The sequence below is a fragment of the Andrena cerasifolii genome, chromosome 1 (assembly GCF_050908995.1).
Source record: "Andrena cerasifolii isolate SP2316 chromosome 1, iyAndCera1_principal, whole genome shotgun sequence".
Taxonomy (NCBI): domain Eukaryota; kingdom Metazoa; phylum Arthropoda; class Insecta; order Hymenoptera; family Andrenidae; genus Andrena; species Andrena cerasifolii.
The window spans coordinates 5575760-5602545 of NC_135118.1; the positions used below are offsets into that span (position 1 = coordinate 5575760).

At 38.8% G+C, this 26786-nt stretch overlaps 1 protein-coding gene across 4 annotated transcripts in view; it reads right to left on the minus strand.

Moving 5' to 3' along the window:
- Cad87a (cadherin 87A) overlaps nt 1–26786 on the minus strand; it is a 524042-nt gene that overhangs the window by 433925 nt on the left and 63331 nt on the right. For 3 of the 4 annotated variants that reach the window (XM_076830027.1, XM_076830034.1, XM_076830045.1), the window contains one exon: nt 18921–18983. The exons of the other annotated variant lie outside the window; for it this stretch is intronic. In XM_076830027.1, the coding sequence (XP_076686142.1) occupies nt 18921–18983 (63 nt within the window). The remainder of the gene's footprint in view (nt 1–18920; nt 18984–26786) is intronic. 4 annotated transcript variants of the gene reach the window in all.

The following is a 26786-nucleotide window of genomic DNA, read 5'->3' on the forward strand; positions in this document are numbered from 1 at the left end:
AATTAGCGAACTTTTGCCGGAACAAAAATAATAATTATTCTGTAAAATTTCAGAATCAATAAAGCTCTTACATCAAATGTACTCCCACTGCAGGGTGTAGCAGATTTATGATACACGTAAATTAATTTCAATAAAAGCATACAGACGTAACTCAGATTTTTTCATTGTTTTTCCCGGATTCACAGGCAAAATCTACGTTAGAAACTATTTTTTGCACAAAAAAAAGGCGCAGTCTAGGGTTAATCGTGTAATGGGCACTTAGATGCTGAAGGAATATCACGAAGGAAATTAATGCAGGTTTAATAAATACATTTCCAGCGTCTGTGCATTGAAAACAAGCCTTAGCTTCTGTCCATTTTACAGCAGTTTAAAATCGTGTGACTGTTTAACCGATTAATTGGTTAACCAGAAGAAAAATTACTTCAGTTTTATACGATTGCAGTAGAGCCTCGATAAGCCGAGTTATATAATAATTCGCTTAATTCGAGGACGTATTTTGGTGAAGTTAGCATAAGCTTTGTTTTCTCGTAAATGGGTTTCAGTTTTCGAGGGGTTTCCTTTTGCATCGAGTTCTACTCAAGCGGTGCGTGTGTTTCGTTTAACCTGTTATCTGGGTCATTTTTCGAGGAGGAACGCGTCGACGGTTTAAAAACGCTATTTGAGAACCATCAAAGGCCAATTATCTCGTATCACTCGTACCACGCGCTTCATTTGACTCAACGCCAGTTGTTCTCTCCTTGTACGAGTATGATGATAAAAATTTAACCTTAAGCTTGCCCATCTTGACAAATGCAGAGGGAGTTCTAAATGACGAGTCAACTCGTGCTTCTCGGTTCGCAGATTAATTCAGGTCCTCGATAATTCCAGATGACTTTGGTCCAGTTTAAATTACTACCATATGTCGCGCGCAAAGAATATTCCCGCGTATTTGATACAGTTCAGCAAAGTATGCGTTGGGAGTGACACAAACGACGGAACCGAAGCACATTTTTCACGGCAGAATCGTACCGCGCGATAAGGAAAAAATTATGCACATTAAGTGTAATCGAGCGTGGAAAAGGCGGCGCTGAACGACCAGTCACCGCATTACACACCACTCGCGTTGTCAACCCTCGTATTCCGAGACCCCGCACAAATGCTCCCCGCAAGCAACCCTTCTTGGAGCTTAATCAACTTCGCTCGTAACTTTTAGTTACTTCATACTTCAAACGTCGAGAATTCAGAGTCGCAGACCCGTTGAAAATCGTTCTTTCCAACCCACACACTTGCCACATAGGAATCGTGTCGTTGATTATAAAAATGGTCTAAGTCGTACATTTTTCATTCTCAGATGCATTCAGAGCCTCGTGGCCACTAGCAATAAACTTGCGACATTTATTGCGCAAGAAGCTTGCACGAGTGTTTACATTTCAGCAATTATTTTACGCAAGTAGTTGCGAGAAAGAATCTTGCGGAAGATACGCTGGGTATAAAAAGGCTGCGTACACTAAGGTATGCAGAGGTGTCTGTTCATGAAAATATAGAAATATCCTTGAATCCAGGTCAAAATGTATTTGCAACATGTACATGGTATGTTTACAATTCTAGTAATGTCAAAGTAACAAATTAAAAATGACCAGAACTTAACCCTTAACTGGTATCCTGGGGTCAGGCGTGACCACAAGCACGCAAAATTCGCTGTAAAATTAGTTTCACTGGCAGCAATGTTTCCAGCGTCGCAGTACCTTCATTGTTTCTTAGCATTCTTTCGGTGCCTGACGCGCGTGCAGGCAGTGTGCACTGGTCTCGAGTTATACACAGTTGGGGTCAGCACTGACCCCGGTATACCAATTACGTTGCTATTTCGATATACATATACCATGGCGCGCAAATACTTGACCGATGAAGAGCCGAAGGACATATTCATGAGTGACAGTGATATAGATGATACTCAGCTGTTAGGTGACTGTTTAGATAGTGATATGACGACTTATCGGATGCAGAAAGTGAACACAGTGACCACGATACGCAGTCTGAGGAAAGTAATAGTGAAGACGAAACACAGGAAGAAAGCGCAGACGAAATACGAGAGGAGAAGCAACAGGAACGCAGAGGTCCTTCAGTGTCATCTAATAACTACTTCTATGGAAAAAATCGCGTACTAAACGCACCGCGGCACACAATATTATTTCAGAGCGTCGTGGACTAAAAGGAAGGGCTCGTGCAATGAAGCCATCGACGCCCAACGAGGCTTGCCAGCTTCTAATTACGGAGGAAATTCTAGAAATAATTTTGGAACATACGAACGCAAAAATACGAAATTAACGAGAAACACCAATATTTTTTATGTATAATATGCAACGGTATGTATATGAAACGCGTGGTAATGTAAAATTGGTCTATTTTAAAGTGAAAGCACCAAAAATAATTAAGAATTTTGTTTATTATATAATAGAAAATATGGAAGAAACAAAATTGTGTCTGGGAAATAAGTATGGAACGGACCGATGTTCTGGAAAAAAGTATGGAACAATATAAATTTGCAAAGAGATTAACAATAATTTTGTCAGTATTTATATCACCTAGTATTTTCTGACATTTGTACATGAATATTAGTTAGTTACTTCATGGTTTTCATTTCATTATTCTCTTTTCAATATTCTTTTGAGACAGGAAACAAGCAGGTCGAATGAATAAAACATGCCGCGACGCAAACATTTGTCTAACGATTTAAAGTTACGCATAATTGCATTATTGAAAGAAGGTAATACTCGGCAAAAAGTAGCTGAAATTTTGAATTGTAGCCGAAGCGCAGTAAGTAAAATAAAAGGAAAATTTAACGAGACGGGCAGTGTGGTGAATTGCAAAAGAGGCGGACGTCCGCGCTCAACTTCAAGAAGAGATGACAGACGATTAAGACAGATCGTAAAGAAAATGAGAAGAGCCACATCTCGCGAAATTAATGAAAAAATGGGGTATTCTTTCTGCAAAGCAAAGACAAAGCCATTTCTCGCTAAGGAACACAAAAAGAAACGTTTGGAATGGTGTAAGAAGTATGCGCATTGGACTACAGAAGATTGGAGTAAAGTTGTTTTCAGCGATGAATCGCGTGTATGCATCAGAGGAGGAGATGAACACCAATTGAAAAATTTAGTGAAGATTCTTTGAATTTTAAAATAAAATATCCAAAGTCGTATATGGTCTGAAGCTGTATGACAGCTCAAGGAGTTGGACAAATATGCATTTTGTATAAAAATTGTGAACTCTGAAGTATATATTCATATATTAGAACACTTTTTAATACCGAGTTTAGATCAGAGGTTCGAGGATTCGGATGATTTTTATTTTCAACATGACAATGCAAGTTGTCATCGAAGCAAAATAGTTCAAAACTACCTTCAACAAAAAGGCTTTCGAACCATAAAATGGCCAGCAAATAGCCCAGATTTAAGTCCAATCAAACATTTGTGGGCACTTTGGAAACAATTTATACGCGACAAAAAACCAAAAAATAAAACTGAACTTTTGGAAGCCATTAAGCTGTCATGGAAACAAACTTTGCCATCACAGTGTGAAAATATAATAAACAAAATTCTTAATTATTTTTGGTGCTTTTACTTTAAAATAGACCAATTTAACATTACCAGTATAAATAAAATAAACAAAATTCTTAATTATTTTTGGTGCTTTTACTTTAAAATAGACCAATTTAACATTACCAGTATAAATATAATAAAGAAAATTCTTAATTATTTTTGGTGCTTTTACTTTAAAATAGACCAATTTAACATTACCAGTATAAATATAATAAAGAAAATTCTTAATTATTTTTGGTGCTTTTACTTTAAAATAGACCAATTTAACATTACCACGCGTTTCATATATATACCGTTGCGTATTATACATAAAAAATATTGGTGTTTCTCGTTAATTTCGTATTGTTGCCTTTCCTTCCAAACTTATTGCCAGGGGTTGTACATCTTACAATCTGATCTCTTCGTTAGAAAGCAAATCCCTCTAGCAAAACATACGTGCTGTTACTATAGGTAATATTTTCCAATCGCGAGAACTGTAAAATAAAAATCTAGGGCTACTGTCACCGAAAATAGTTTTCCATTTCAACGAAAGTCAGAACGATCTATTTAAAAAGTTCTTCCACGATCATTCTTAATTTGTCCAAGTTGATGAGAGCGCACATACATAATAGAACGTACTTCATCGTGAAATTAAAAAAGCGAGTGATTCTTCGTGTAAAAATAAATCGAAAACGTGGGAGAACATTTTTTCGTAGGCGGTTTCGTTATCGGTAAAGTGAATTTCACAGCATCACCGAGTACGTGTGCGACCGAACGCCTAGCTGGCACGTCTGTCTATGACCAGTCGTCTCTACTTGCGCTAATATTCGTGAACTGGTGCAGCGCAATTTTCTCGTAACTGCCTTAAAGGCTGCACAAAAAGGTGAATTGCAACACCGAATTACAGGAAAGTTAAAGTTGCTAAGTTTATCATACTTTCACCTTCTTTCCTCCCCTCTCTAAATTCGCAATAGAAACAAGGGATACGTTCCCTTCCCTCAATGAAAAGTTTACTTACGAAACCACTGACCGCGTTAATAATGCAACCTCTAATTGATTCTGCGATTATAACAAACAATTATACACTCGCTATACCGAAACGGATTCATCCAAATCGCAAGCGCCTTTAACATACTTAAGAGATCGTATCAGTGGATGCGTCCATCGATTTACATAAGCCCGAAAAGGAAATGGGGAAGAAACACCACAGTTCGTTAACGTGTAAATTCGCGGAATATTTGAATTCATAATAACAGAAATTGGGGCCCGTATGGAATATGCCGAGCCCGTGTTAACGCGGAGGCGATCGGTAAGATAATTTTCTAAATATTCTCGATCCAGCGCGCCATGAATATTCGCACGCGAATTAACCAGGCGTGCTTAAAAAAGTTTTGACAGTAGCCGCGGATTTAATCGGTTCCCCCCCATCGAGATAAGCACGGAATTGCCATTACGCTGTAGAAACATTTTACGCGGCAAAAGACACACGCTTCTGGTGGTCGTAATCTCGGTTTAAGCCACGGCCGGCAACTCCCACGACCAGGTGATAATGCCTAAAACCGAAGAATTAAAGCACTGCCGCCAAAGCATAACAAACCCTGCTCCGCCGGCACGCGCAGGCTGCTACCTGGCGACTGTGGGATTAAAATTGGAACAGCCTCCTCCTATTCCAGGCAATTTTCGTGTATTTTATCGAGCTTGCGGTGTTACGTTTTCGTTAACGGCACCTGCGAGAGATTGGAGGACCCGCAAGGCAATGGGCGGTATTCTTAAATCAACGAGAAATAACGAGCTTGCCTTCTGAAGAAGTTTAATTAATTGTTATTGTTTCTTGCAGGAGGTGCGAAATGGTAAATAAACTAAGTTGCTTCTTTTCGTAAGAAGAATATATCAACAGACGCGGTCGCGTCTGGCAGCTAATTCCTCCTTCCCCTCTAACCATAGACACACTGAGCGAACATGTCTCTATACACGAAAGATAGCGAAATTGACAGGTCGTAGGAGCTATTTTAGCCTTATTATCTTATTTTATGACATAGTCCCGGCGTTTTTACGTGATTAAGCGAATCATTTTTTTTTTTTCGAACCTATATGTCGTTTTACTTAATGTATCGAGCTATTTGTCTAAAAGATATAAGATTTATTCTGAATTAATAGTTATAAAAATGATACTTTTAGGATTACGAGGTATGACGTCACGTTTTCCTCCTCCACTTGACGCCAGTAGGTGTCGCCTCGAAAGCATAATTTATAAATGTCACTTGGCTGTCATTCAATCATAATAACCTGCTAGTTGTTAACATTTTTGAAACGTCACGATGGTAAAGAAGATATTTAATCAAGGTTAATGGTAGGATTATTTAGAAAATATTTAATATGAAAAAAGTGATGAAATTCCCCCCCATAAACATGATTCATGTATGAAAGAAGCTAATTCCCTTTAATTCACGAAAAGTTCTCACGCAAAGATTGTGAAATCATCTTTGCTAATTCCAATTGTACCTTTAACCCTTTAATTCACGAAAAAAGTTCTCACGCAAAGATTGTGAAATCAACTTTGCTAATTCCAATTGTATTCTCGTTCTCCGCTGATTCCTCTGTCACTTTTTATACTTGACATTCCTTTATTGGCCACAAATCAATTCAGTGCTCAGATTTTCAGCTTCGGTTTTAAGGAATTAGCGGGCGAAGCCTGTAGTTGACACAAAAACTTTTATAAGAGGGACATCTTCTGTTAAAAATGTCGTATGAAAATCGTTTTACGGTGGAAAATAATAAAAACTTGGTAGAGACTAATTTAAACGAATGAAAGTCGGTAATAGATTAATAGCACATTCGCCAGCCTGCACTAGTGATACGAAACATTTTGTTTTAAGTCGACTTCATAGTTTTTTCTTATACAACGCCCGCTAATTCCTTAAAACCGAAGCTGAAAATCTGAGCACTCAATTGATTTGTGGCCAATAAAGGAATGTGAAGTATAAAAAGTGACAGAGGAATCAGTGTTCGAACGGAGAACGAGAATACAATTGGAATTAGCAAAGTTGATTTCACAATCTTTGCCTGAGAATGTTTTTAATGTTTTTCGTGAATTAAAGGTACAATTGGAATTAGCAAAGATGATTTCACAATCTTTGCGTGAGAACTTTTTTCGTGAATTAAAGGGTTAAAGGTACAATTGGAATTAGCAAAGATGATTTCACAGTCTTTGCGTGAGAACTTTTTCGTGAATTAAAGGGAATTAGCTTCTTTCATACATGAATCATGTTTATGGGGGGGTTGGAATTAGCAAAGATTTCAGATATACAGTGACGGACAAAAGAAAGTTTAAAGTTGGTACCCGTGCACATGAATATTAGTAACGTTAGTACTAGAGTGTTTTCCTGACGTTAGTAACAGTGATCCAGTCGGCGGGCATTCTCCCATTCTATACAACATTAAACGTCTATTCTTTATGCGACTGTTTTCCCATAGTACGTTAACAATCGAGTTCATTCGAAATATGCAGCGGACAAAAGTAAGTTTAAAAGCTTTAACATTGTCATAAATATATCATAACATCATAAGCTAGTAAACATTTGTTGATCTTTCTCTTCCCTCCTATATATGTATTGATTTTAATAATCTTGCGCATCCTTAATTACACAGATAAATGGAAATAACAGAAAATCCGTCGATATTAGGCGCCTTATTGTTAGAGATAGAAAAAATGGATTAACATTTAAAGACATTTCAAAAAGGTATGAAATTTCGATGATGGGAGCTAAAAAAAAATTGTGATAAACAAAAAAAAATATGGAACAGTCGATAATTTAATCAAATCTGGTAGACCACGGAAAACATCGCCCAGAGATAATAAGATGATATGTTGTATACCAACGTCATTTAAATCTATATAAAGTATTAGTCAGCGCGTTAGTTTTCCAGATAGCAATAGTAAGCATCCTGAAGTCCTTCTTCTATGACCTTATCCGTACCCTATTACTCATCCTTGAACCTCGATCTCTATGCCTCATCCCTTAACGACCGTTAAACTCAGGACAACCCCCACTTTTCAGCTTACCGAAAACCGTACATATATATATATATATTACACGCAATTCTTCCAGTAAGAAGCACTTGAGCACTTCAGTCCGAATAGTCTGGACACGAGAATCTAGTTCTGAATCTATAATCTAGTATTTATCTGTAATCGTCTTAGTTTCCGTTATTTGTATAAAGTTATTTAATAAAATAAAAGTAATACGAAAAATACGGAATACAACAGATAATTCGGGAAGTAAAAAAGAATCCCGCCATATCTGCTCGAGCCGTGAAAGGAAATTTAAATCTTGTTCATGTACACGAAAGAACCGTGAGAAGAAGGTTGAATGAAAACGGATTAAACAATTATACAGCGAAAAAGAAACCCTTTATTAATGCTAGAAATCAAAAGTAAACGCCTGCTATTTGCTAAACAGCACTTTAAGAAGCCCTTGCCATTTCGGAAAAGTATTATATGGCCTGACGAATCAAAATTTGAATTAATGAAGACAAAAAAAAAGAAAAAGGGTATGGTGTAAGTCGTCAGACCGCCTTAAGAAGCGAAATATCCAATCAACCATTAAATACGGCGGTGGCTCGATAATGCTTTGGGGCTGCTTTTCGAAAACGGTAACTGTGAAAACACGCGGACACCATCCAGACTATTAATCGACCTTTTAAATCCACCTACCATGAATTTCTAGCATCGACGCCTGAACTTTGCTTTCTACTTCTCCGTTCGCCCGAAGAAGGCTCGATTCCCCTGATTCTGGGGTGACTGATTTAAATCCGAACGAATCTCTCACGGTGGCGGTAAAAACGGCGTATGGATGCGGACGGTAATTATGAACGCCCGATACTTTTCCTGGAGGCTCGACTTTCGAAAGCAATCGACGCTAATACGCGCTGGTAGAAGCCATTCAGGCAAATGGTGACGGCGAATCATCCAGGGAAATGAAGTGTAATCGAGGGAAAGAAGCTCGGCGGACAGCGCCACGCCGCTACCCCACCTCTCGGAGGAGTCCGCGGGAAACAAAGAAAATCGTTCGTATCCACGACACGGTTCGCAGTTCGTGGCCTGCGCCGCGGAGTGCCCTTTGCTGAATTTCCCCCGAGAAAATCACCTTACCCTCCAACCTCAATCCTTGTTCCTGCAGACAGGAATGAAATATCTATTTGCATACGAGCCCCAGATCTTGCTGCAGTCCCCGAACTCCCGGCAGGGTAAATAACGATCTGAAATTCGTGCCGAGGAATCGATGACAGGCAACTTCATCCGACGGAACTTTTGCCACCCCTACGCCCGCGGGCGGCGCGCAACTAAAAACATCCACCGACAACTTGGCAAAAACAGCGGCCCGGGCCAGGTCCCCGTTCCACTTTCGCCCGTCGTTTTTCCGCGGCCAAGTAATTGGATAAACCCTCGCGCGAGCGCAATTAGCGTGGTTGATGGGATTGAAATTATTACGCGGTTTGCTTTGCCGTGCCCAGGGAGGGATTAAAATAGTGTTGCGGGGAATGAAAGTTCGATGAGATTCTGCTGGCGGGATCCGAGCCATTTAGAGCTGTTTCGTGGAGGGATCTTAATCGAAAATGGAGCTCGGCTCAGTGGATTGTTTATGGAGAAGTGCGCTTTCACTTGAGCTGTCGGTGACTCTCGAAACTGGGACAAGCTGCAGCTCCTCTTTCTTTCGGCGTGCAGATATGGAAAATTAATGTAGGGCAAAGTTGAATGTCATAATGAGGACTGTGGCTCTTTGTGGCATATTTTGCTTGGGCAGTGACTGAGCGCAGCGGTGCAAGTATAATGTGTACTTCACTGTGCTTTTCAATCTAAGTAGTTCTTTTTTTGTGTATCTCTGATGGGCGGGGAGATGAGTTGAAGTTAGAATTGTTAGTTTTGTAGGAAGACACTTAGAATATTTAAGGGGCGAGGCAGTGAAATTATTCGAAGATTTAGTTTCTTTTTTTTGTGAATTAGTGACAAGGGAATGAATAGGAACATATTGCGACAGGTAGTTTTGGGGAATGTTTATTAATACTAAAAAGTGTAATGATTTTTTTTAGGTACCTGTATGATGGCAGTCGTCTGCTGCGTACGCGTTTTGTCTGCGGTTTTACCCTGATTGCGGAAGACCCGGGGTTCGAATCGACTTCAAATTTTTACGGCATGTTCGAAATATGAGCCGTTTATTTTGAAAGTGGCCTAAGTCCATTTATCTTCAAATCGAGATATTTAAGGGTTTGCGTTTCAATGAATTTAAAAATATACGTATAGGATACTAATGAGTCATACTGCTTAAGTGTATCTAAGGATGTTAAATTTATAGTTCCTATTAAAATAGTGGCAATTATTAAGTGAATAATATGCGTTTTCTTAACAAGAATGGAGTTAGGCCACTTCCAAAATTAACAACCAGATTCATTATAAAATTTCAAGGTGCCCAAGTCCATTCGACAGAATATAAGATGCTTTTTGCAGTGTGTCTCAGCATAAAGTGTAAAAGCTCTAGATTCCGAGGTAAAAAATCAGCCATCTGTCCACCCCGAAAATCGACATTTATCGTGCAAATCGCCTTCTCCTAGTCGCAATTTGAATAATTTGGGTTCGATTATTTTTTTTAAAGGACTCCTCCAAAATTACAGGTTCTTGGAGAAACATATTCGAAGGAAACCGTTGTATCTTTATTTTTAAGCTCAATATCAGGGTAGAACCAAAGACACTTTTTCTAATCCACTATATAATCAACCTCGTGTGGCGCCATTTGTAAAATAGATAAGTAGACAAAAAAAAATTTGTTTACTCTATGCGATAGTAATAAACATCGTATGAAAGGAAAACACTGTGCTTGCTTTCATCCCCTTGTAATTAATTTGCAAAAAATACTTGATTTTCGAGCGATTTGACTCTAGTTCCTGTAACGTGATATGTAATCTCAGGTGTTAAATTTTAGACGCGAATGTTGATAACATATATGTTTTAAAAAACTTTTATTTTTAACTTCGATTCACAAAAAAGATTTTAAAAAAACTGTTTAAACTTCAGGTAAAATTTGACATGTTTGCTTTTAAACACGTATTCCTAAAAGATTGAACATTCGAAAAATGAAATAAAAAAAAATCGTCATTTACACCGGAACCTCCCCTTAATTAATTCTCGAAAGTGATCGTTCAAATCCATATAAAAAAAAACAACACCTTGCCGACAATGCAAAGCACTTATCGATCGAGACAGAAACATTGCGTTCACTATCGAAAAAAGTGGTGAGAAATGTTTTGCGAAAATATAAGGTGCAGAGACACATCGAAGCGGATAAAAGCGCAGACCTCGGGACAGAGGATAGATTAGGATAACGTTGCACGTCAATACGCTATAGAAATCTATTCCATTCCATTCCGTTCCGTTCCGTTCTATTCGACGCCGCTATCTGCAGCCTATTGTGCTCTGCTCCGAGGTAACGACGTACAAATCCATGAGTTAATTAATTGGTCTACTAGCGGCGCGGAGTTCCATAAGTGAGTCTTAACGCTGAAGCACGTTGATAAGGTAGACATCCTCATTAATTAAGAAATAATATTGCACACGACACTCTGCGATGCGTTCCTCGCAAGCCAATTTAATTATGTCGCGGCTCCACGACGTATACGCGATCAATAGACGCAGCCAGCCGAAACTGTTGCTTATACCTACATAAATCTCTCTGCCTCCATTCACTGTCAATCCTGTAGTAACACGCAGTACGTTTCGATCAGCCGCTGGTGTAATCCATTTATTCAGACGTTCCGCCGAGGGAATCTAGCTGGGGGGGATTTTAAGAATTTGTAGATCCTTGATCGACAAGATGCTGTATAATTTCAGATTTCTGTACTTGTGATATCGAGCTAACAAGGAGCAGGGAAGGTAGCGTCAAAAATGCGTTTATTTAGCTAGAGAGTATGTGAGGCACATGGTCTTTGAAAATGTTATATTAGTGATAGGATAGAGAATCTCGAAAATCGAGCAAATCTGCCCGCCACCATAATTGAGGGCTCGGATGCAATAAGGGGACTAGCGCTCGAAAATGGGAAAAATTATTGTCCAAGCGTTAAGTAATATTGGGAAATTAAATGTTGTTAAACTGTATTTTAAAAAATATAATGTTGTAAAGCTCGCCACGACACATATTTTTTCTATTTACAGTTTTTTTTATCCAATCATTAGTATTCGAGATAAAAATTATAAACAAAAAACATTTCTTCGACCAAAATCATTATTTCTTTAAACATACATTGCGATAACTTGAGTAAATATTAACGGATCGTTATGAGACTTGAAACATAAAACTCAGAAAACTCTAGCGAAACATTATTGCGATAAAAAAAAATAAATAAAGAAGAAAAGATAAGCATAAAGAAAATGAAAAAGGAAATATAGGAAAAAGGAGAAAAAGAAAAATTTATAAAAGAACAGAATATTGTAAACAAAACAGTGTAAATACTGTAAATATTGCGTGTAAATACTATAATAAAAATGTTACTAAATATTTCGAAAATAATATCGCAATATCTTTTTGTAATATATAATCATATAATATTGAGAACGTCATGTCTTTGCAGTGTGACGCGATTGTACGCAGCTGCTGACTGTTGGTGCCGCGCGGGATTTATATATATCGTCATATCTTCTATAATTATTTATTAATCAGCGTGAAAATTGGTGAAAAACTTCCTTGTATATTAAGAAAAAACTTTGTCGCTGCAAGTTATATGTACCCCAAAATTCCCTCGATACTTTTTAACGGCGAACGTTGAAAGACATGGGTTATGTCCAGTATTACTTTTAAATGAAATATTATTACATTTTTTAACATAAGAGATTTGTGCATACATTTCACGGCTTCGCTAGAGTTTTCTGAGTTTTATGCTTCAAGTCTCATAACGATCCGTTAATATTTACTCAAGTTATCGCAATTTATGTTTAAAGAAATAATGATTTTGGTCGAAGAAATTTTTTTTGTTTACAATTTTTATCTCGAATACTAATCATTGGCTAAAAAAACTGTAAATAGAAAAAATGTGTGTCGTGGCGAGCTTTACAACATTATATTTTTTAAAATACAGTTCAACAACATTTAATTTTCCAATATTTCTTAACGCTTGGACAATAATTTATCCTATTTTCGAGCGCTAATCCCCTTATCGCATCCGAGCCCTCAATTTCGCCCTCAATATCTATGCACTACGTCGAGATAGTACTTTGCGTTTATACTCATCTGAAAGAGGAGAGAAGGCCCATTGGAATTATGCGCAGTAAACGTTATTCCTTGTTACTGTAAGTAATGATATTTAAAATTATAAATTTTTATTTCGAATTAAACGCTGTCCCCACTCTCAGATCGACTAAAAAATAATACTACTCGATCCTGAAATAACGATGAACGACGTTAGCTGCGCGCCCTCGACGTTCCCGCGAAATTCCCCAATTTTCAGGGGAGGAGAAATTACGAGAGGGACGCTGAAAATGTCAACGACGAAACGCAAGTATAATTGACCTGCGCCCGTGTAATTGGAGCAAGTGATACACTCGGCCGCGGCGATCGTCGATTAAGCAAATCCTCGGCTTCACTAGCCACCGTTTATCATAATTAGAGGCTCTATCGTTTATCAGACCTGCAACTGCCGCGGCCAGACGTACCTGCGCGTCAAAAATTCCCTTCCATAATTCATAAACTTTATTGACGCGCGTCGCTCCCAGAAACAAGGCTATTAAGGTGCCAATAACAGATCTACTACAGCCGAGTTCTGCGGGAACGTGGAGGTCGAATAAAGGTTGCCATGAATTTTTTAGGATTCCCCGAATCGAGGGTGATTATTTCGATGCTGCATCTCGGTTCCTCGGTTGAAACTTGCATCTGGATTAAACATGTCCACTGACATTTCAGTCAGCTGGATTTACCACGTTTCTTTACACCGTTTTCAATAAGCAGACCCTCAAAATTTCAAACCTTTGTACACTTTGGGGAATAGACGTCTAAGTGGTGCAGAAATTTAAACTGGGTCATTTTCACCCTTTGGGTCCATTTTGACCCACATCCTCAAGGACTCCTCGCCGAACTTCTCAACTCGTATTGACTGATTTAAATCGGCAATTATTTTTTATATTCGATCCCATGGAAGATACACCCTTGGATTAGTTGTCAGGGTTGCATCGCGAAGATAGAATGCATTCTCTCCTATCAGAAGGCAGATTTACTTTTTTAAAACAATTTCTTGAGTTCGAAATATCAATCGCTGTAAAAAATGTATCACATTTCTAAGGGTACTTTTATGTTCGAGCTGCGATAAGCGATCAGAGCGACGATAAGAGCGAAGCGTCGAAATACATTATATTGTTTTATAATGGAAGTGTTTATATTGGAGCAACGAACAGATCTACGTTTTCTAAGAGATGACCAACGATAAAAGCGTCCGATCGACGCTCTTTTAGTTTCTTTCCTAGCTCCAACATAAACGTACCCTAAGTGATAGAAAAGGAAAGAGATAAGGGTAGGAAGGGTGTTAAATTATATTTTTTTTAAATTTTGTTACGAAACACCGCTTTGGTTCTTTGTCACCAAGAATTTCGCCCTACAATTTGGTTCTTCAGCGTTTGAAAAATGTATTGAACACTGCGAGAAGCGTTGGCTTATGTGTATTGCCTCAGATGGGGTCTATTTTAAAGGCGATATAATAAACTTTGATGAACGAATAAGTAGTTTGTGTTTTATTTAAAAATTCCGGGTACTTTATTTACATAATGTACATGTATATACCGAATCATACCGCCACTCTGTGAGATAAGGAAGGGATAGTTGCTATTTATTATGTTTATATAGGATTATTAACGGCTGAGTAAACCACGCTTGAATACTTCCATCAGGGTAGTTCAGAAATGCCTTCCCTTTAAACTTCAACCCTATGTTCTAATTATATCATCGATCCTATAATTAGGGTATATAATCCTGTGTGCTGTAATAACGAACTACCTACAAAACTTTCTTGATTCATCCCAGTTCATGAATAGGAACATAATTAGGTGAACTTAACTCTTTATCTGCCGCTGTCACGTGCACGTGAGTTCAGATTTCGATGAATTAACGCAGGTCAGCCTAACGATACAATCGTAGGGGAAAGTGGGGCAAAACAAGAGCTGCGATATGCACCCAACGTATGCTGTTACATTCGGGTGGACCTCACGACGGTACGAGATCAATCGCAGCGCAAAGACCGTCGTAGTTTTTCATTCCGAGAAGCTTAAAAATTTCGAGTTGAAAAGTTCCAGTGTTGCGTTGGTGAATTGGCTTTTTTATACCACTTGGATTTAAAGAATCTATTACGGTAAGTACTGCATTGTATTCTGTAGTCCTTACGCAGTATTTCTACGTTTTAACCGGCTCTTTGTCGCATGTTGAAGTGTAAATATTTAATGTTTAGTGAATCACCTCGTTTGGGGCAGAACCGGGTATTTGAGTATGGATGTACGGCGTAAATGTCTTATAGAAGCTGATTTCTAATCTTTAGAAAATCCGATAATAATCTTGATTATATGTATATACTATATGTATGTATTATATCATGAGATTTGCACAAATATTGAGGAGGGCGACGAGACTTTTATTTGTGATTCTTGTGCACTAAATAAATTAAAATAAATTTATATACAAATTAATATTTGCTAAAATATCTTTCTTTATGGTTTCTAAAATAATAGTGATAATACACCTACAAAGTTTTATAATTATATCATATTTTATACGGTTTTTAATAGGTACCAGGTATTACCCACACCTATAGGGTAAAACCGGGTACTTGCATACTTCCGAGACAACTTGTTTTCCTGTGAGCCAAATAGTTATTATTCTCAAATAAGAACTCTCATTTTCTGATTCTGTAAGGTGCAATTAAGATTTCTAGCGGTGTCCAAAGTTTATTTTTGCCGTCTGACTTTATGCCAGCAGGAAAAATACATTAGGCACCCGGTTATACCGCACTTTCCCCTGTTGCATATTTAAAAGGGATACCCTAGCAACTGTACCGCTGAAAGATCTTTGTTCCATTTAGCAGGTGCAGCTACGAAGCTCTTCAAAAATTCAGAAATTCGAAACGGATCAGTATGGTAATAATAAAAGAAGTGCGATGGATAAAATGTTAAAAGAATTACTGTCTTATTTATTACGTGGTATATTACTGTATTAAAATGTTCAACGGCGTTAAATCAATAAATAACCGAGTGATCTCATTCGTACACTGCTGCCTATACATTTTATTATTACGAATGAGCGACTTCCGTGCAAAAATACCGCGAAAAAATCAGGATTTCAACCTTAAATAGTCGCCATTTTGTTTTAACTTAATATTTCGGAAAATTCTCTCCGTCAACCTGAGGATACATTAATATACTAACGAAATCTTTCTTGTTTTTTGATTTTAGACAATCTGGTTCCGAATGGCAGTGCTCACCGCGAAAGCAAATTTTTAAAAATGCTTCTTGGATGTCGCTTGTGATTTTATTATAAACTTAAATATTTTTCTACGAAAAAATTACCAAATGTTCTTTAAATATTGCTCTTTTAAACGCAAAAAGTTTTGTAAAATTATACGCTTCCGCTTCTTCAAAAAAAAATCACAAATATTCGCCTCTTTTCGGCCGCCTGACTAGGCATAACCCCTTAAGTACACTTTGCGAACCCTTTCAATTTCATTTTACCTCCCCACCCCCCGCCCTTAACTAGCCAATCTTTCTCCATTTAGAACACCCAGTACATCTGGCTCCTCAAATCGCATTTAACACTACGAAATTAGCATTCACGAGCACCTGTTATAGAAGAAGAAGTGGATTAGCTCGCATCAAACCCTATAAAGCTCCCTTCTAAAGCACAGACTGCATCGGTCCTCGCAGAAAGTGAAATTTATCGCGTACCGTAAAACACGAACAGCGTCCCGCTGAAATAATACTGGTGCAAGAACAACAATATCGTCCCTACAACGATCCCACGATAAATCTACGGTGATAAAAAAAGAGAAGAGGAGAGAGAGTAGAGCGCGTCGTGTATAGTGCAACGTTAACAGCAGCTAAAGTAACTCCGTATTCACTGAAGAGATATTTTACGGACACGGTAACTGCGGCGTTTTTCACTGTACTTCGCGTCTGTACGGTTCGGAAGAAGCAAGTGAGTTGTTTTTGCTGCGAAAGGGACGCGCGGGCTAGCCCACCAGAAACAGAACACCCAATTATCTCTGATCTCGAGGAACGGCGGGGTCATGTTGCTGCACGGGGCAACGGCGGGAGACTTTCAAAGCGTGGTACGCTGGAGAGCGTTCGAAACACATCACTGCACATTTCGGAGGGTATCGAATCACCCCGAAAGCTAAGGACAAACCGTAGCCAGCTACTAGGACCTAATGCTTTAGAGTCGAATGCAAGTTGCGATCGGAAAACCAATTTCTAAAATCAGAACCGAGATTGAAACGTTGCTTGGAGCACACGTGCTGGCTTTCACGTGCTGACTTAAAATTTGGAAGCGAAATAGGGAGCACATTGGCACCTTGAAATACTGGATTCTTACAGTCGTCAGAATTTTAAATATTCGCGGAATGATTACCGTGCGTATAGTGTACAGTAACCCCCCGTTATGAGTCCGTTTTTTCCGCCCGCTGAGAGTCCGGCGACTATCCCCACCATTTCTCGGAACCCTGCGGACGAGAGTGGGGGAACCGGACAACGAATGAGAGGACACGAAAGCGTCGACACGAAGTTGCCGTCGGGTACGAAAGAGAGAAAGCGCGATACTAAACCATGTCCGCAAGCCACTATTAGTCCGCCGCAGGCCCGTTCGACGGACTTATAACGGAGGATCACTGTATCTTACTTACTTGCTGTAAGTAGATATGATTCTTTTAAAGCAGGAATCATTAGTTTGCACCATGATATAATAACTAATTTAGCAATAAAATATCTAATAGCGGAAAATATTACAAACAGCAAATACTTGAAACTACTAGTGACCTCGATATATGCCTACTCCAGAGTGTAATATTCGAAGCAAAGGAACCTCCGCACAGTGGGGAAATTTCGCGATTTTATGGCCAGAACCACAAAAATAAATTTTTCAATTCGACAAAATAAATGCAAATGTCAATTGAAGAACTAATGAGCATCAAATTCCACCAATTTTACTGTTAAATGTTTTAATACAAAGCTCGTATAGACTCGCACATGTTTATGTTCGTGTGAGGTTAGACCGATCGCAAAAGAATTAATCCAGATTTTCAAGTTGCTTCAAACACTTATATTGTGTTATCCAAAGATCTGAAAATAATTTCAAGGCATGAATTCAATTCCTGGTGGTGCGCGAGATATCTTTTTGTCCTCAAAATAATTGTGTTTCGGTTTTTAATACGTAATTTATACAATTTTTAAAGTAGTGTTTTAGAAATAAACTGTTCCTATAAGAATCTATTTTCAATATATAAAATAGTTATCAATCCGATAATATCCTGCAATGTTTTTCATTCCTATTTTACGTTGGACTATTTTCATTCTATAGATGCAATTATTAATTGCTAATAGTTGCTAATCTTGTAATTATATGCATTTTTTTAAACACGATCCAGTGTGTCTTGTTTAACATACGACATAACTGTGACCGAAACTGGTTCACATGTTATACATTACAATCCTTTTTATTCCTTTTTAAACGATTTTATTCAGCTTCGATCCTGTGTTTGATTGTTTGTATTATGTATTTTTGTCTGTCGTCAGAAGCGATAACCCTTCTGCTATGCCCTGCTGCACTGTAGCAGAGGCAAGCTCGAACAAAGAAAAAAGTGTATAAATGTAAATAATAAAAAAATCTTCATCGTTCGTAATTTTTGTAAGTGCTGTTTTTCGGATAATTTAGTTCCTCATATATTAGAACGTACAAGTGCCGAATTTTGTATATTAAAAATAAGTTTTGAGGTTTTGACCACGAAAATGGATATAGTTCATCAACTGACATTTGTATTAAATTTGTAAAATTCAAAATTTTCATTTCTGTAGTTTTGGCCACGAAATCGCAAATTTTCCCCACTGTGCTCCGGTCAGAAATCGCTGTTCAACCCGTGACTTGTATCTGACGATGAAAATAATACCCTGTTTTCGAAGTAATTTAAATTGTACGCCCGAAAATAGTGCTACAAAAGCACTGGACGCGGTTCAAGATCTATTTGCTTCATCGGTGCCCATCAGTTTTCAATAAAATAATTCGTCTGCGCGTCATGGAACGCTGGTGGATCGCATGCAGAGATTATTACGTTTCACGGTAAAGCAAGGTATATAATTACCGGTTAAATGAATATCCCTGTTCGGCGCCCTGCAGCCCGACGGAATTGCAACACACTCGTTCCCTGAAACAGACATAAAACCGTCGTTTATAACACTGCCAGGGGGTGGAAAAATATTGTACGCGTCGCGAATGGCGATTGAGGGGATGTGACGTTTAAGGGAAACTTCGAGGTACTGTCGCGTCTGGTTTCGATTAGTTTCCTTGGAAGGCGGCACAGGTAACACGGTGCGAAACTTTGCAAGTTATAAGACAAAGGGAAGGAAAACTTTCGAAGCAACCGAAACTTCCCGACGAGATATGAGTAGTATCAGCAGTAGGATAAAATCGAACAACTTCAATCGTTTCCCATGCCATTTACCTCGGACAACAATGGTGATCGAAGGAATGGTTATTAATGGTATTTTTAAGTCCTTAATTAGACATCAGGTTCGGAGCAGCATACTGCTGTATCTTGCCTCTTTACAGTATCTATATATATTTATTTTTCGGTTAACTATGCAGGGTGTACCGTAACATATAATCGGAAATGTATAATAAAATTGTTGGCTATCGCGCTTCGTTTACGAGAAACTTCACTTTGAGTTTTAGGGGCAAGGGCTAAAGCCTTTCATCCCCTATAGCTGCCTAAATTCAATCAAGCAAATCAAAAGAGTGACTCTTCAATTATCGAGATTAATGTTCCACAATTTAAACTCACAAGGGGAGGACATCATATGGTAGATACCGATTTTGATGAGCCTTGGCACGATGGATCTATGTGCAAAATAAGTAAATAGGTGTCCTAGCGTTTCTGCCAATGGGCCTTAAGGGGTTGTGCCTAGTCAGCTTTCGAAAAAGAACGCGATTTTCAAGAATTTTTTGTGGAATATCTGCTGCATATTTTATTACAACTATTGGCTTATTTTAGAGGTGCATATATACAGCAACTCTCAGTAATTTTGTTATAGAAAAACATTAAAAAATGAAGGAATATTTGGGAAAACACTGTATCCAATGGCTTAAACTTTTACAGACTTCTTTTATATACCAAAGACTAGTAGATGAACGACGGATTTTTTATTTTAACAAAAACTGAGAGTTGCTATATATATGTACTTTTAAAATAAGCGAAAAGTTGTAAAAAAAATATACAGTAGAGAATCCACAAAAAATTCCTGAACATCGCGTTCTTTTTCGAAAGCTGACTAAGCATAACCCCTTAATAATATAGATGTTTACATGGAAATTATTAAAAATTTCATAGTGGCCGTGGGGTTACAATAGAAAAAAATCCCACAATACCCTGACGTCCCGGGGGATTCCCCTCTGAAGGAGTCGGGGTGGCTTTTGAAGATTTCCACAAGTTAAAAAAAATTTTTTTTTAACATGAAGATATCATCAAAAGGTTAAGATTTCCCCAAGTTAGAACAAAAAGAATTTATATACCTATATATATTTTTTTTAACATGAAGATATCATTAAAAAGTTAAGATTTCCCCAAGTTAAAAAAAAAAGAATTTATATATATATACAGGGTGTCCCACTAAGGAGTGGACAGCGCGATATCTCTTAAAGTATTGTCGATAAAAATATAAAAAAATAGGGAATTGCATGGTTCGAGGGGGCCCATTTATTAGCGCGAACGAATTTTGTTTTCGATTATTATTTTAAAAGATACGATGGTCAAGTTCGGTTTTTCAAATGGAACTATTTTTTTTGAAGACCTGAGTTGATAGTGCGTTCCAAGACAAATTCAATAAGCTTTAATGTATACACTTTATTTCCACTGGTTTTTAAGATATTGCGCTTGCAAATTTACTGATTTTCACTGCAAGAAACCCCTCTGGAATGGCAAAAACCACGGGTGGCACTGCCTGTTGAAATGGATACTTACCTGCCAAAGGTCTACGCCAGAAATGGCAGGCCCAAAGGCTGGACAATTCTTTTCCGACAGAAATGCTACTTAGGTAGGTACATCTGCGGTATCGAGAAGCGCATCGTTACTTTTATTTCGCACTTGCTTCTACGCTCGGATGTCCGGTTCTTTTGGGAGGGATGCAAGTTGGATTGGTTAGGTTAGGAGGAGTGAAAGTTGCTAGACTAAATTTCAACCATAGGGAGCAGATTGTATCAGAACCAATCGGATTTGCATCCCTCACAAAAGAACCGGCCATCCGAGCGTAGAAGCAAGTGCGAAATAAAAGTAACGATGCGCTTCTCGATACCGCAGATGTACCTACCTAAGTAGCATTTCTGACGGAAAAGAATTGTCCAGCCTTTGGGCCTGCCATTTCTGGCGTAGACCTTTGGCAGGTAAGTATCCATTTCAACAGGCAGTGCCACCCGTGGCGTCAGTAAGACCGCCCCCGGTTTTTGCCATTCCAGAGGGGTTTCTTCCAGTGAAAATCAGTAAATTTGCAAGCGCAATATCTTAAAAACCAGTGGAAATAAAGTGTATACATTAAAGCTTATTGAATTTGTCTTGGAACGCACTATCAACTCAGGTCTTCAAACAAAATAGTTCCATTTGAAAAACCGAACTTGACCATCGTATCTTTTAAAATAATAATCGAAAACAAAATTCGTTCGCGCTAATAAATGGGCCCCCTCGAACCATGCAATTCCCTATTTTTTTTTATATTTTTATCGACAATACTTTAAGAGATATCGCGCTGTCCACTCCTTAGTGGGACACCCTGTATATATATATATATATATATATATATATATATATATATATATATTTTAACATGAAGATATCATTAAAAGATTAAGATTTCCCCAAGTTAAAAAAAAAAGAATTTATATATATTTTTTTTTAACATGAAGATATCATTAAAAGGTTAAGATTTCCCCAAGTTAAAAAAAAAGAATTTATATATATATATTTTTTAACATGAAGATATCATTAAAAGGTTAAGATTTCCCCAAGTTAAAAAAAAGAATTTATAAAAAAAAAAAAATTTTATCATGAAAAGGCACCCTGACGCCTCCAGAAGGGTATTCCCCGCGGGCGCCAGGTTAATTGTGGGATTTTTACCCACTAAAACCCCACGGCCACTATGAAATTTATTATATTCCATGTAAATATCTCTATTATTAAGGTCTACTGGCTGAATCGCTCGGACATCTATTGACTTATTTCCGACACAGATCCACCCTGCCAAGGCTCATCAAAATCGGTGTCTACCACATGGTGTCCTTCCCTTGTCAGTTTTACGCAAAGATTCATTTCATCACGGACCTCATTAGTTATTAACAAGATACTTTTACCATTTTCTGCTAATTCTTAGTCAACTGCATGCTTCATTACCAGATTGTCAGTCACGTTCTTCTTTATCACATTTTATTCCTCGCTCTGAATATTTTTCAAAGGACTGCTAAGGTTTTACCCAAAGGTGAGCGGCAATGTCAGTCCTAGCGCGGGTACCTACGTGCGAATGGTTCGCGGAATTAACAGTATTGGCCGAACACCACGGGCACGGGTTGACTGCTGGCGCAATTTCCCCCCCGCAGTTCTGCATGCCCGTTACGTGATATTTGTTCAACTTCGCTCTCATCGCCAGCTTCCTATTACCTAAGGACACATCGTCGCACAAAGCGGCCATCTCGTTTAAGAGTTCGTAATTGGACGGTAATCCCGACCCATTTCGCGACTTTCATCCTCCCCCCCCCCCTCCCCCGAGCCTCGTCTCGGCGATTCTAGATCACGCGCGCCTGCTTCTTTCCGAAAGTAATTAACGGCAGGTATTTCGAACAATGCAGCCCGCATGCGTGCACGAAGTCTCTGGACGGGGCAGAGTTTGTAACAACTTTTCTTGAAACTTGCAAAATATCCACTCCAAGATCCCACCTGGTTCGAGGTGCACCATTTCCACGGACAGAAACCAGAAGGCAGAGGGAAGACCCAGGGTATTGGAACATGGCGTAATAAATGTACACTTCTGTTCATAAGTCACCCGGGAAATTATTGAGGGAGTGCATTATCTTTATGACACCAGTTTGGCTCAGACTTTGCGTATACAGTGCTGGTCAAAGAATAGTTTAAAACTCATATTTCGGTACATACGTAGGCATGTCTGTATAAGTAAGTTAAGGGGTTATGCCTACCTGCTAGGTCTGGAAACACAGGTATTTTCGGGATTTTTTTTAAAGCACTCGAAGGCTTTTTTTTAAATAAACCTTTATGTATTCGAAAGTGTGCATGTTAAACTACTTGTGGTAATTTTTGCGATGGAAAATATACATAAATAAAATAAAAATATTAGCGATCTCTCGGCAGCGATTTTTTTGTCAGTAGTTTGCGGTGAACATTCTAATTCCGACCTGGTTCATCTGAAATAAAAAATTCGCGGGAATTTAGTTAGTATATTGGATTATCTTGTCCTTAATCGTTTATTATCCCAAGATACTAATTTGCTACAAAATGGCAACTTCTCATAGCAAAAGTATCGATTTTCACCACAGAATCGCGCTCATGTTTCATCATTTTCCATCTATAAAATAATAACTACCCAACGGAAATGAAAAACCCACGATTAAGGACAAGCTAATCTAATATACTGACTAAATTTGGTCGAGTTTTTTATTTCTGATGAACCAGGTCGTAGCTATAGTGATCACCGTAATAAAAAAAGCTCTGTCGGGAGATCGCTTATAATTCCATTATTTGTTTAGTTATCGCATTGCAAAAAAAACTACAAGAACTTTAAAATATATACTTTCGAATCTACCACCGTTTATTAAAAGAAAAAGACAGTCTTCAAATTGAAGAAAAAAAATCTCGAATATACTTGCGTTTTCAGACCTTGCAGGTAGGCATAATCCCTTAATACTAGGGTTTTCTAATAGTGTAGAATTACAAGCATTATGATTAAGGGGGATCCCGCCCTGAAGCCACTAACAAACGACGAAGTTAGGGATTTTTTTTTGGTATAAATAAAAATGTAGGGCTTGCATTTTTCATACAGTTTTGAAGCAACCTTTATTTTGCTAGAAAAAATTTCTTTTATGAAAAATTGTTCAAAATGGCGGCGGACAAAATGGCTTCCCGGAGGACTGCAAAAAAATGACCCACACTCCCGGGAATGGCTGGATCATCTGAGAAGGAAATACAAAAAAGATATATAAACTGGAATATATTATCTTCCACCTAGCGTAGAATTTTCTCAAAATTCGAATTATTTTGGAAATTATAGCAGTTCGAAGAATTGACTTTAATTTTTTATAATAATTTGCACTGAAATGCTTGTAAAAAATGGAATAATTAAAATATCAAAAAGATCCTACACTAGGTGGATGATAATATATTCCAGTATATATATCTTTTTTGTATTTCCATCTGAGATAAAAATTTTGCTGGCAAAATAAAGGTTGCTTTAAATCTGTATAAAAAATCCAAGCGTTATATTTTTATTTAAACGAACAAAAAAATCCCTAACTTTGTGTTTTGTTAGTGGCTTTAGGGTGGGGTCTCCCTTAACTATGAGTATGCAATCCTAGCAACCCCTAATTTATGGAATATAAGTTGTAAAATGTAATTGTTTCTATTGGAACTATCTTATTTTTAGTACCGTTCGCAGTTTGAAACTTTTGGTGCGACCACTACTGTACGTTTATAGCGCTCACCATGTACAATAATATGTTAAGCGCGCGGGGTGGAATATTCGAAATTTATCGAGAAAATTGAATTCGAAAAAGTGTGCTTGAGCGTTGATGTAAAATGCGTAATTGCAGTAGCGAAGTGCTCAACTGTGACCCATGCAGCAGCCCCAGCCATGTATTATACCTACAGGATTTTAATTACTACTGAAATTAGTTACTTCCCGCGAAATTATAAATATTGCGCCCTCTGCGTTAGTTAATACATTATTATGTCGACGTGCGTTACGAAAAGTAGCACGTTTCAATTTTCTTACGAAAAATAGCACGTTTCAGTTTGCCACGAAAAGAAGCACGTTCTAAGCACCATGAGTAGTGTTCAAACTGGATCCATGTCCAGTTAAGGATTCTTCCAGCTGTAATTACAGAATTGCATATTTGTAAAGCGCGCCAAGCGACAAGGCGTTCGCCGTGGAGCGTCTGGCCAAAAACAGAGGACGATCGAGGTAGGCCTCGGTCCGCAGCCGACTTGCCGAATGAAACAGTAGTTGCTAACCAGCCGAATGAACGACACATCCTTTTATTTAACCTTTAACCATCCCTTACAATCTCAGAAGTGGGATCCTGACCCCTTAGGCGTTACCCTCTCGGATTATGGCCGAGGACGGCGCATACGTCAGGATGGCTGAACTGTAGTAGGCAACCGGCATTTAGGCAACGTCCTATGATGTGCGATGGGGCCCATAGATGGCGTCCATTTATGAGGAGTTCGGAAGACAGAGACCGTGGAGAGTCGGCGTTAGCCGTGGTGACAATCGCGACTGGGTCAGCACGCGGACGGCTCGGGTTCGATTCCCGGCGCCGTGGCTCTCTTTTTCCGATTTCTACAGTTTCAGAAGTGGGATCCTGACCCCTTAGGCGTGCCTCTCGGATTATGGCCGAGGGTGGCGCATACGTCAGGATGGCTGGAGGACTGTAGTAGGCAACCAGCTTTTAGGCAACGGCCTGTGGTGTGCGATGAGGCCCATAGGTGGCGTCCATTTATGAGGAGTTCGGAAGACAGGGTCCGTGGAGAGTCGGCGTTAGCCGGTGGTGGCTAACGCGACTGGGTCAGCACGCGACGGCTCGGGTTCGATTCCCGGCGCCGTGGCTCTCTTTTTCCGACTCCTACACAGCGGACATTTTTGCATCATGCTGCGTACTTGTCAGGTTCAAATTCAGTTGGAAAGTGTCTCTCTAATTGCAGGAAAACGAAAGTATACCGCGTATCCTGCCGGCGAGCGCCCGTGTACTCACCAAGAGTTTCCCAGGCGACCGCCTCTCCGATTGCTTTGATTTTTGGATATGTTTTATAGGACCGAAAACTAAGATATACGTGTTCTTTTTTACAGCGGCCCGTTTTCATATTTAGGGGTCGAAAGCAGCCCTCAAAGATATAAGGTTCTCAGGTGTTCGTCTCTGGTTGCTTTTCATTACTTGGGTTTTGTTATGTTTGTGGCAGTCATAAAGATAACAGAGCAAAAACAATGTGTCAAAAATGTAGCAGAAATGTGTGCAAGTAGCACAGCCACGTAATTACAAACTGTGTGAACTGTGAAAGCGAACATCAGATGAGTGCGGGCTAATTTTCTGTTCATTATCTTCATCGCCATTAATATTCTATGTTCATTGAATGAAATATTATTAAGCAACTAATATGATTTCGATTTTCTTCTGTGAGACCTAAAATTGTCTAAAGTTAAAGGTAAAACAACGAGAACTCCGATTGCGGTGTAAAAGCCGCAACGCGCCCACTCAGGCAAGTCTGAAGAGCGCGCCCACCGAAGGGATAACAAAACTAGGCAATGAAATCCAAAAGATTCCACCTACCCCTCCATTTTCATTTCCCGCGAAATAAGCAAGTGTCCAGTGACTTGCGGACAGCGATGCACGTTGTTACGCTGTAATCCACCTGCTCGCCATCTTCGCGCGAGAAAAATCCAAACTAGGATAAACTGTTTGCTACCCGTCGCGCGCGAAGAACTGTGCCCCTTAATTCCCCCTTCATCTTCGAGCAAAAAATCCTCTTACGCAGATAGCATCGAAAGTTTAAGGGATTCGTGGGCGAAAACGCGTGGATTACGACTGAGATCTTGCCTACTTAAACCCCTCCCGCTCCCATCCCCTTCTCCTTTTTCTCTCGTACACAGCCTGATCCTATCTTTCTAATTTCCTCCGCGCTGCAAGTATCCTATTAGCCGAAGCTGATCATTAACGAAAGTCGATTGGCCCGTGGGAGTAATCA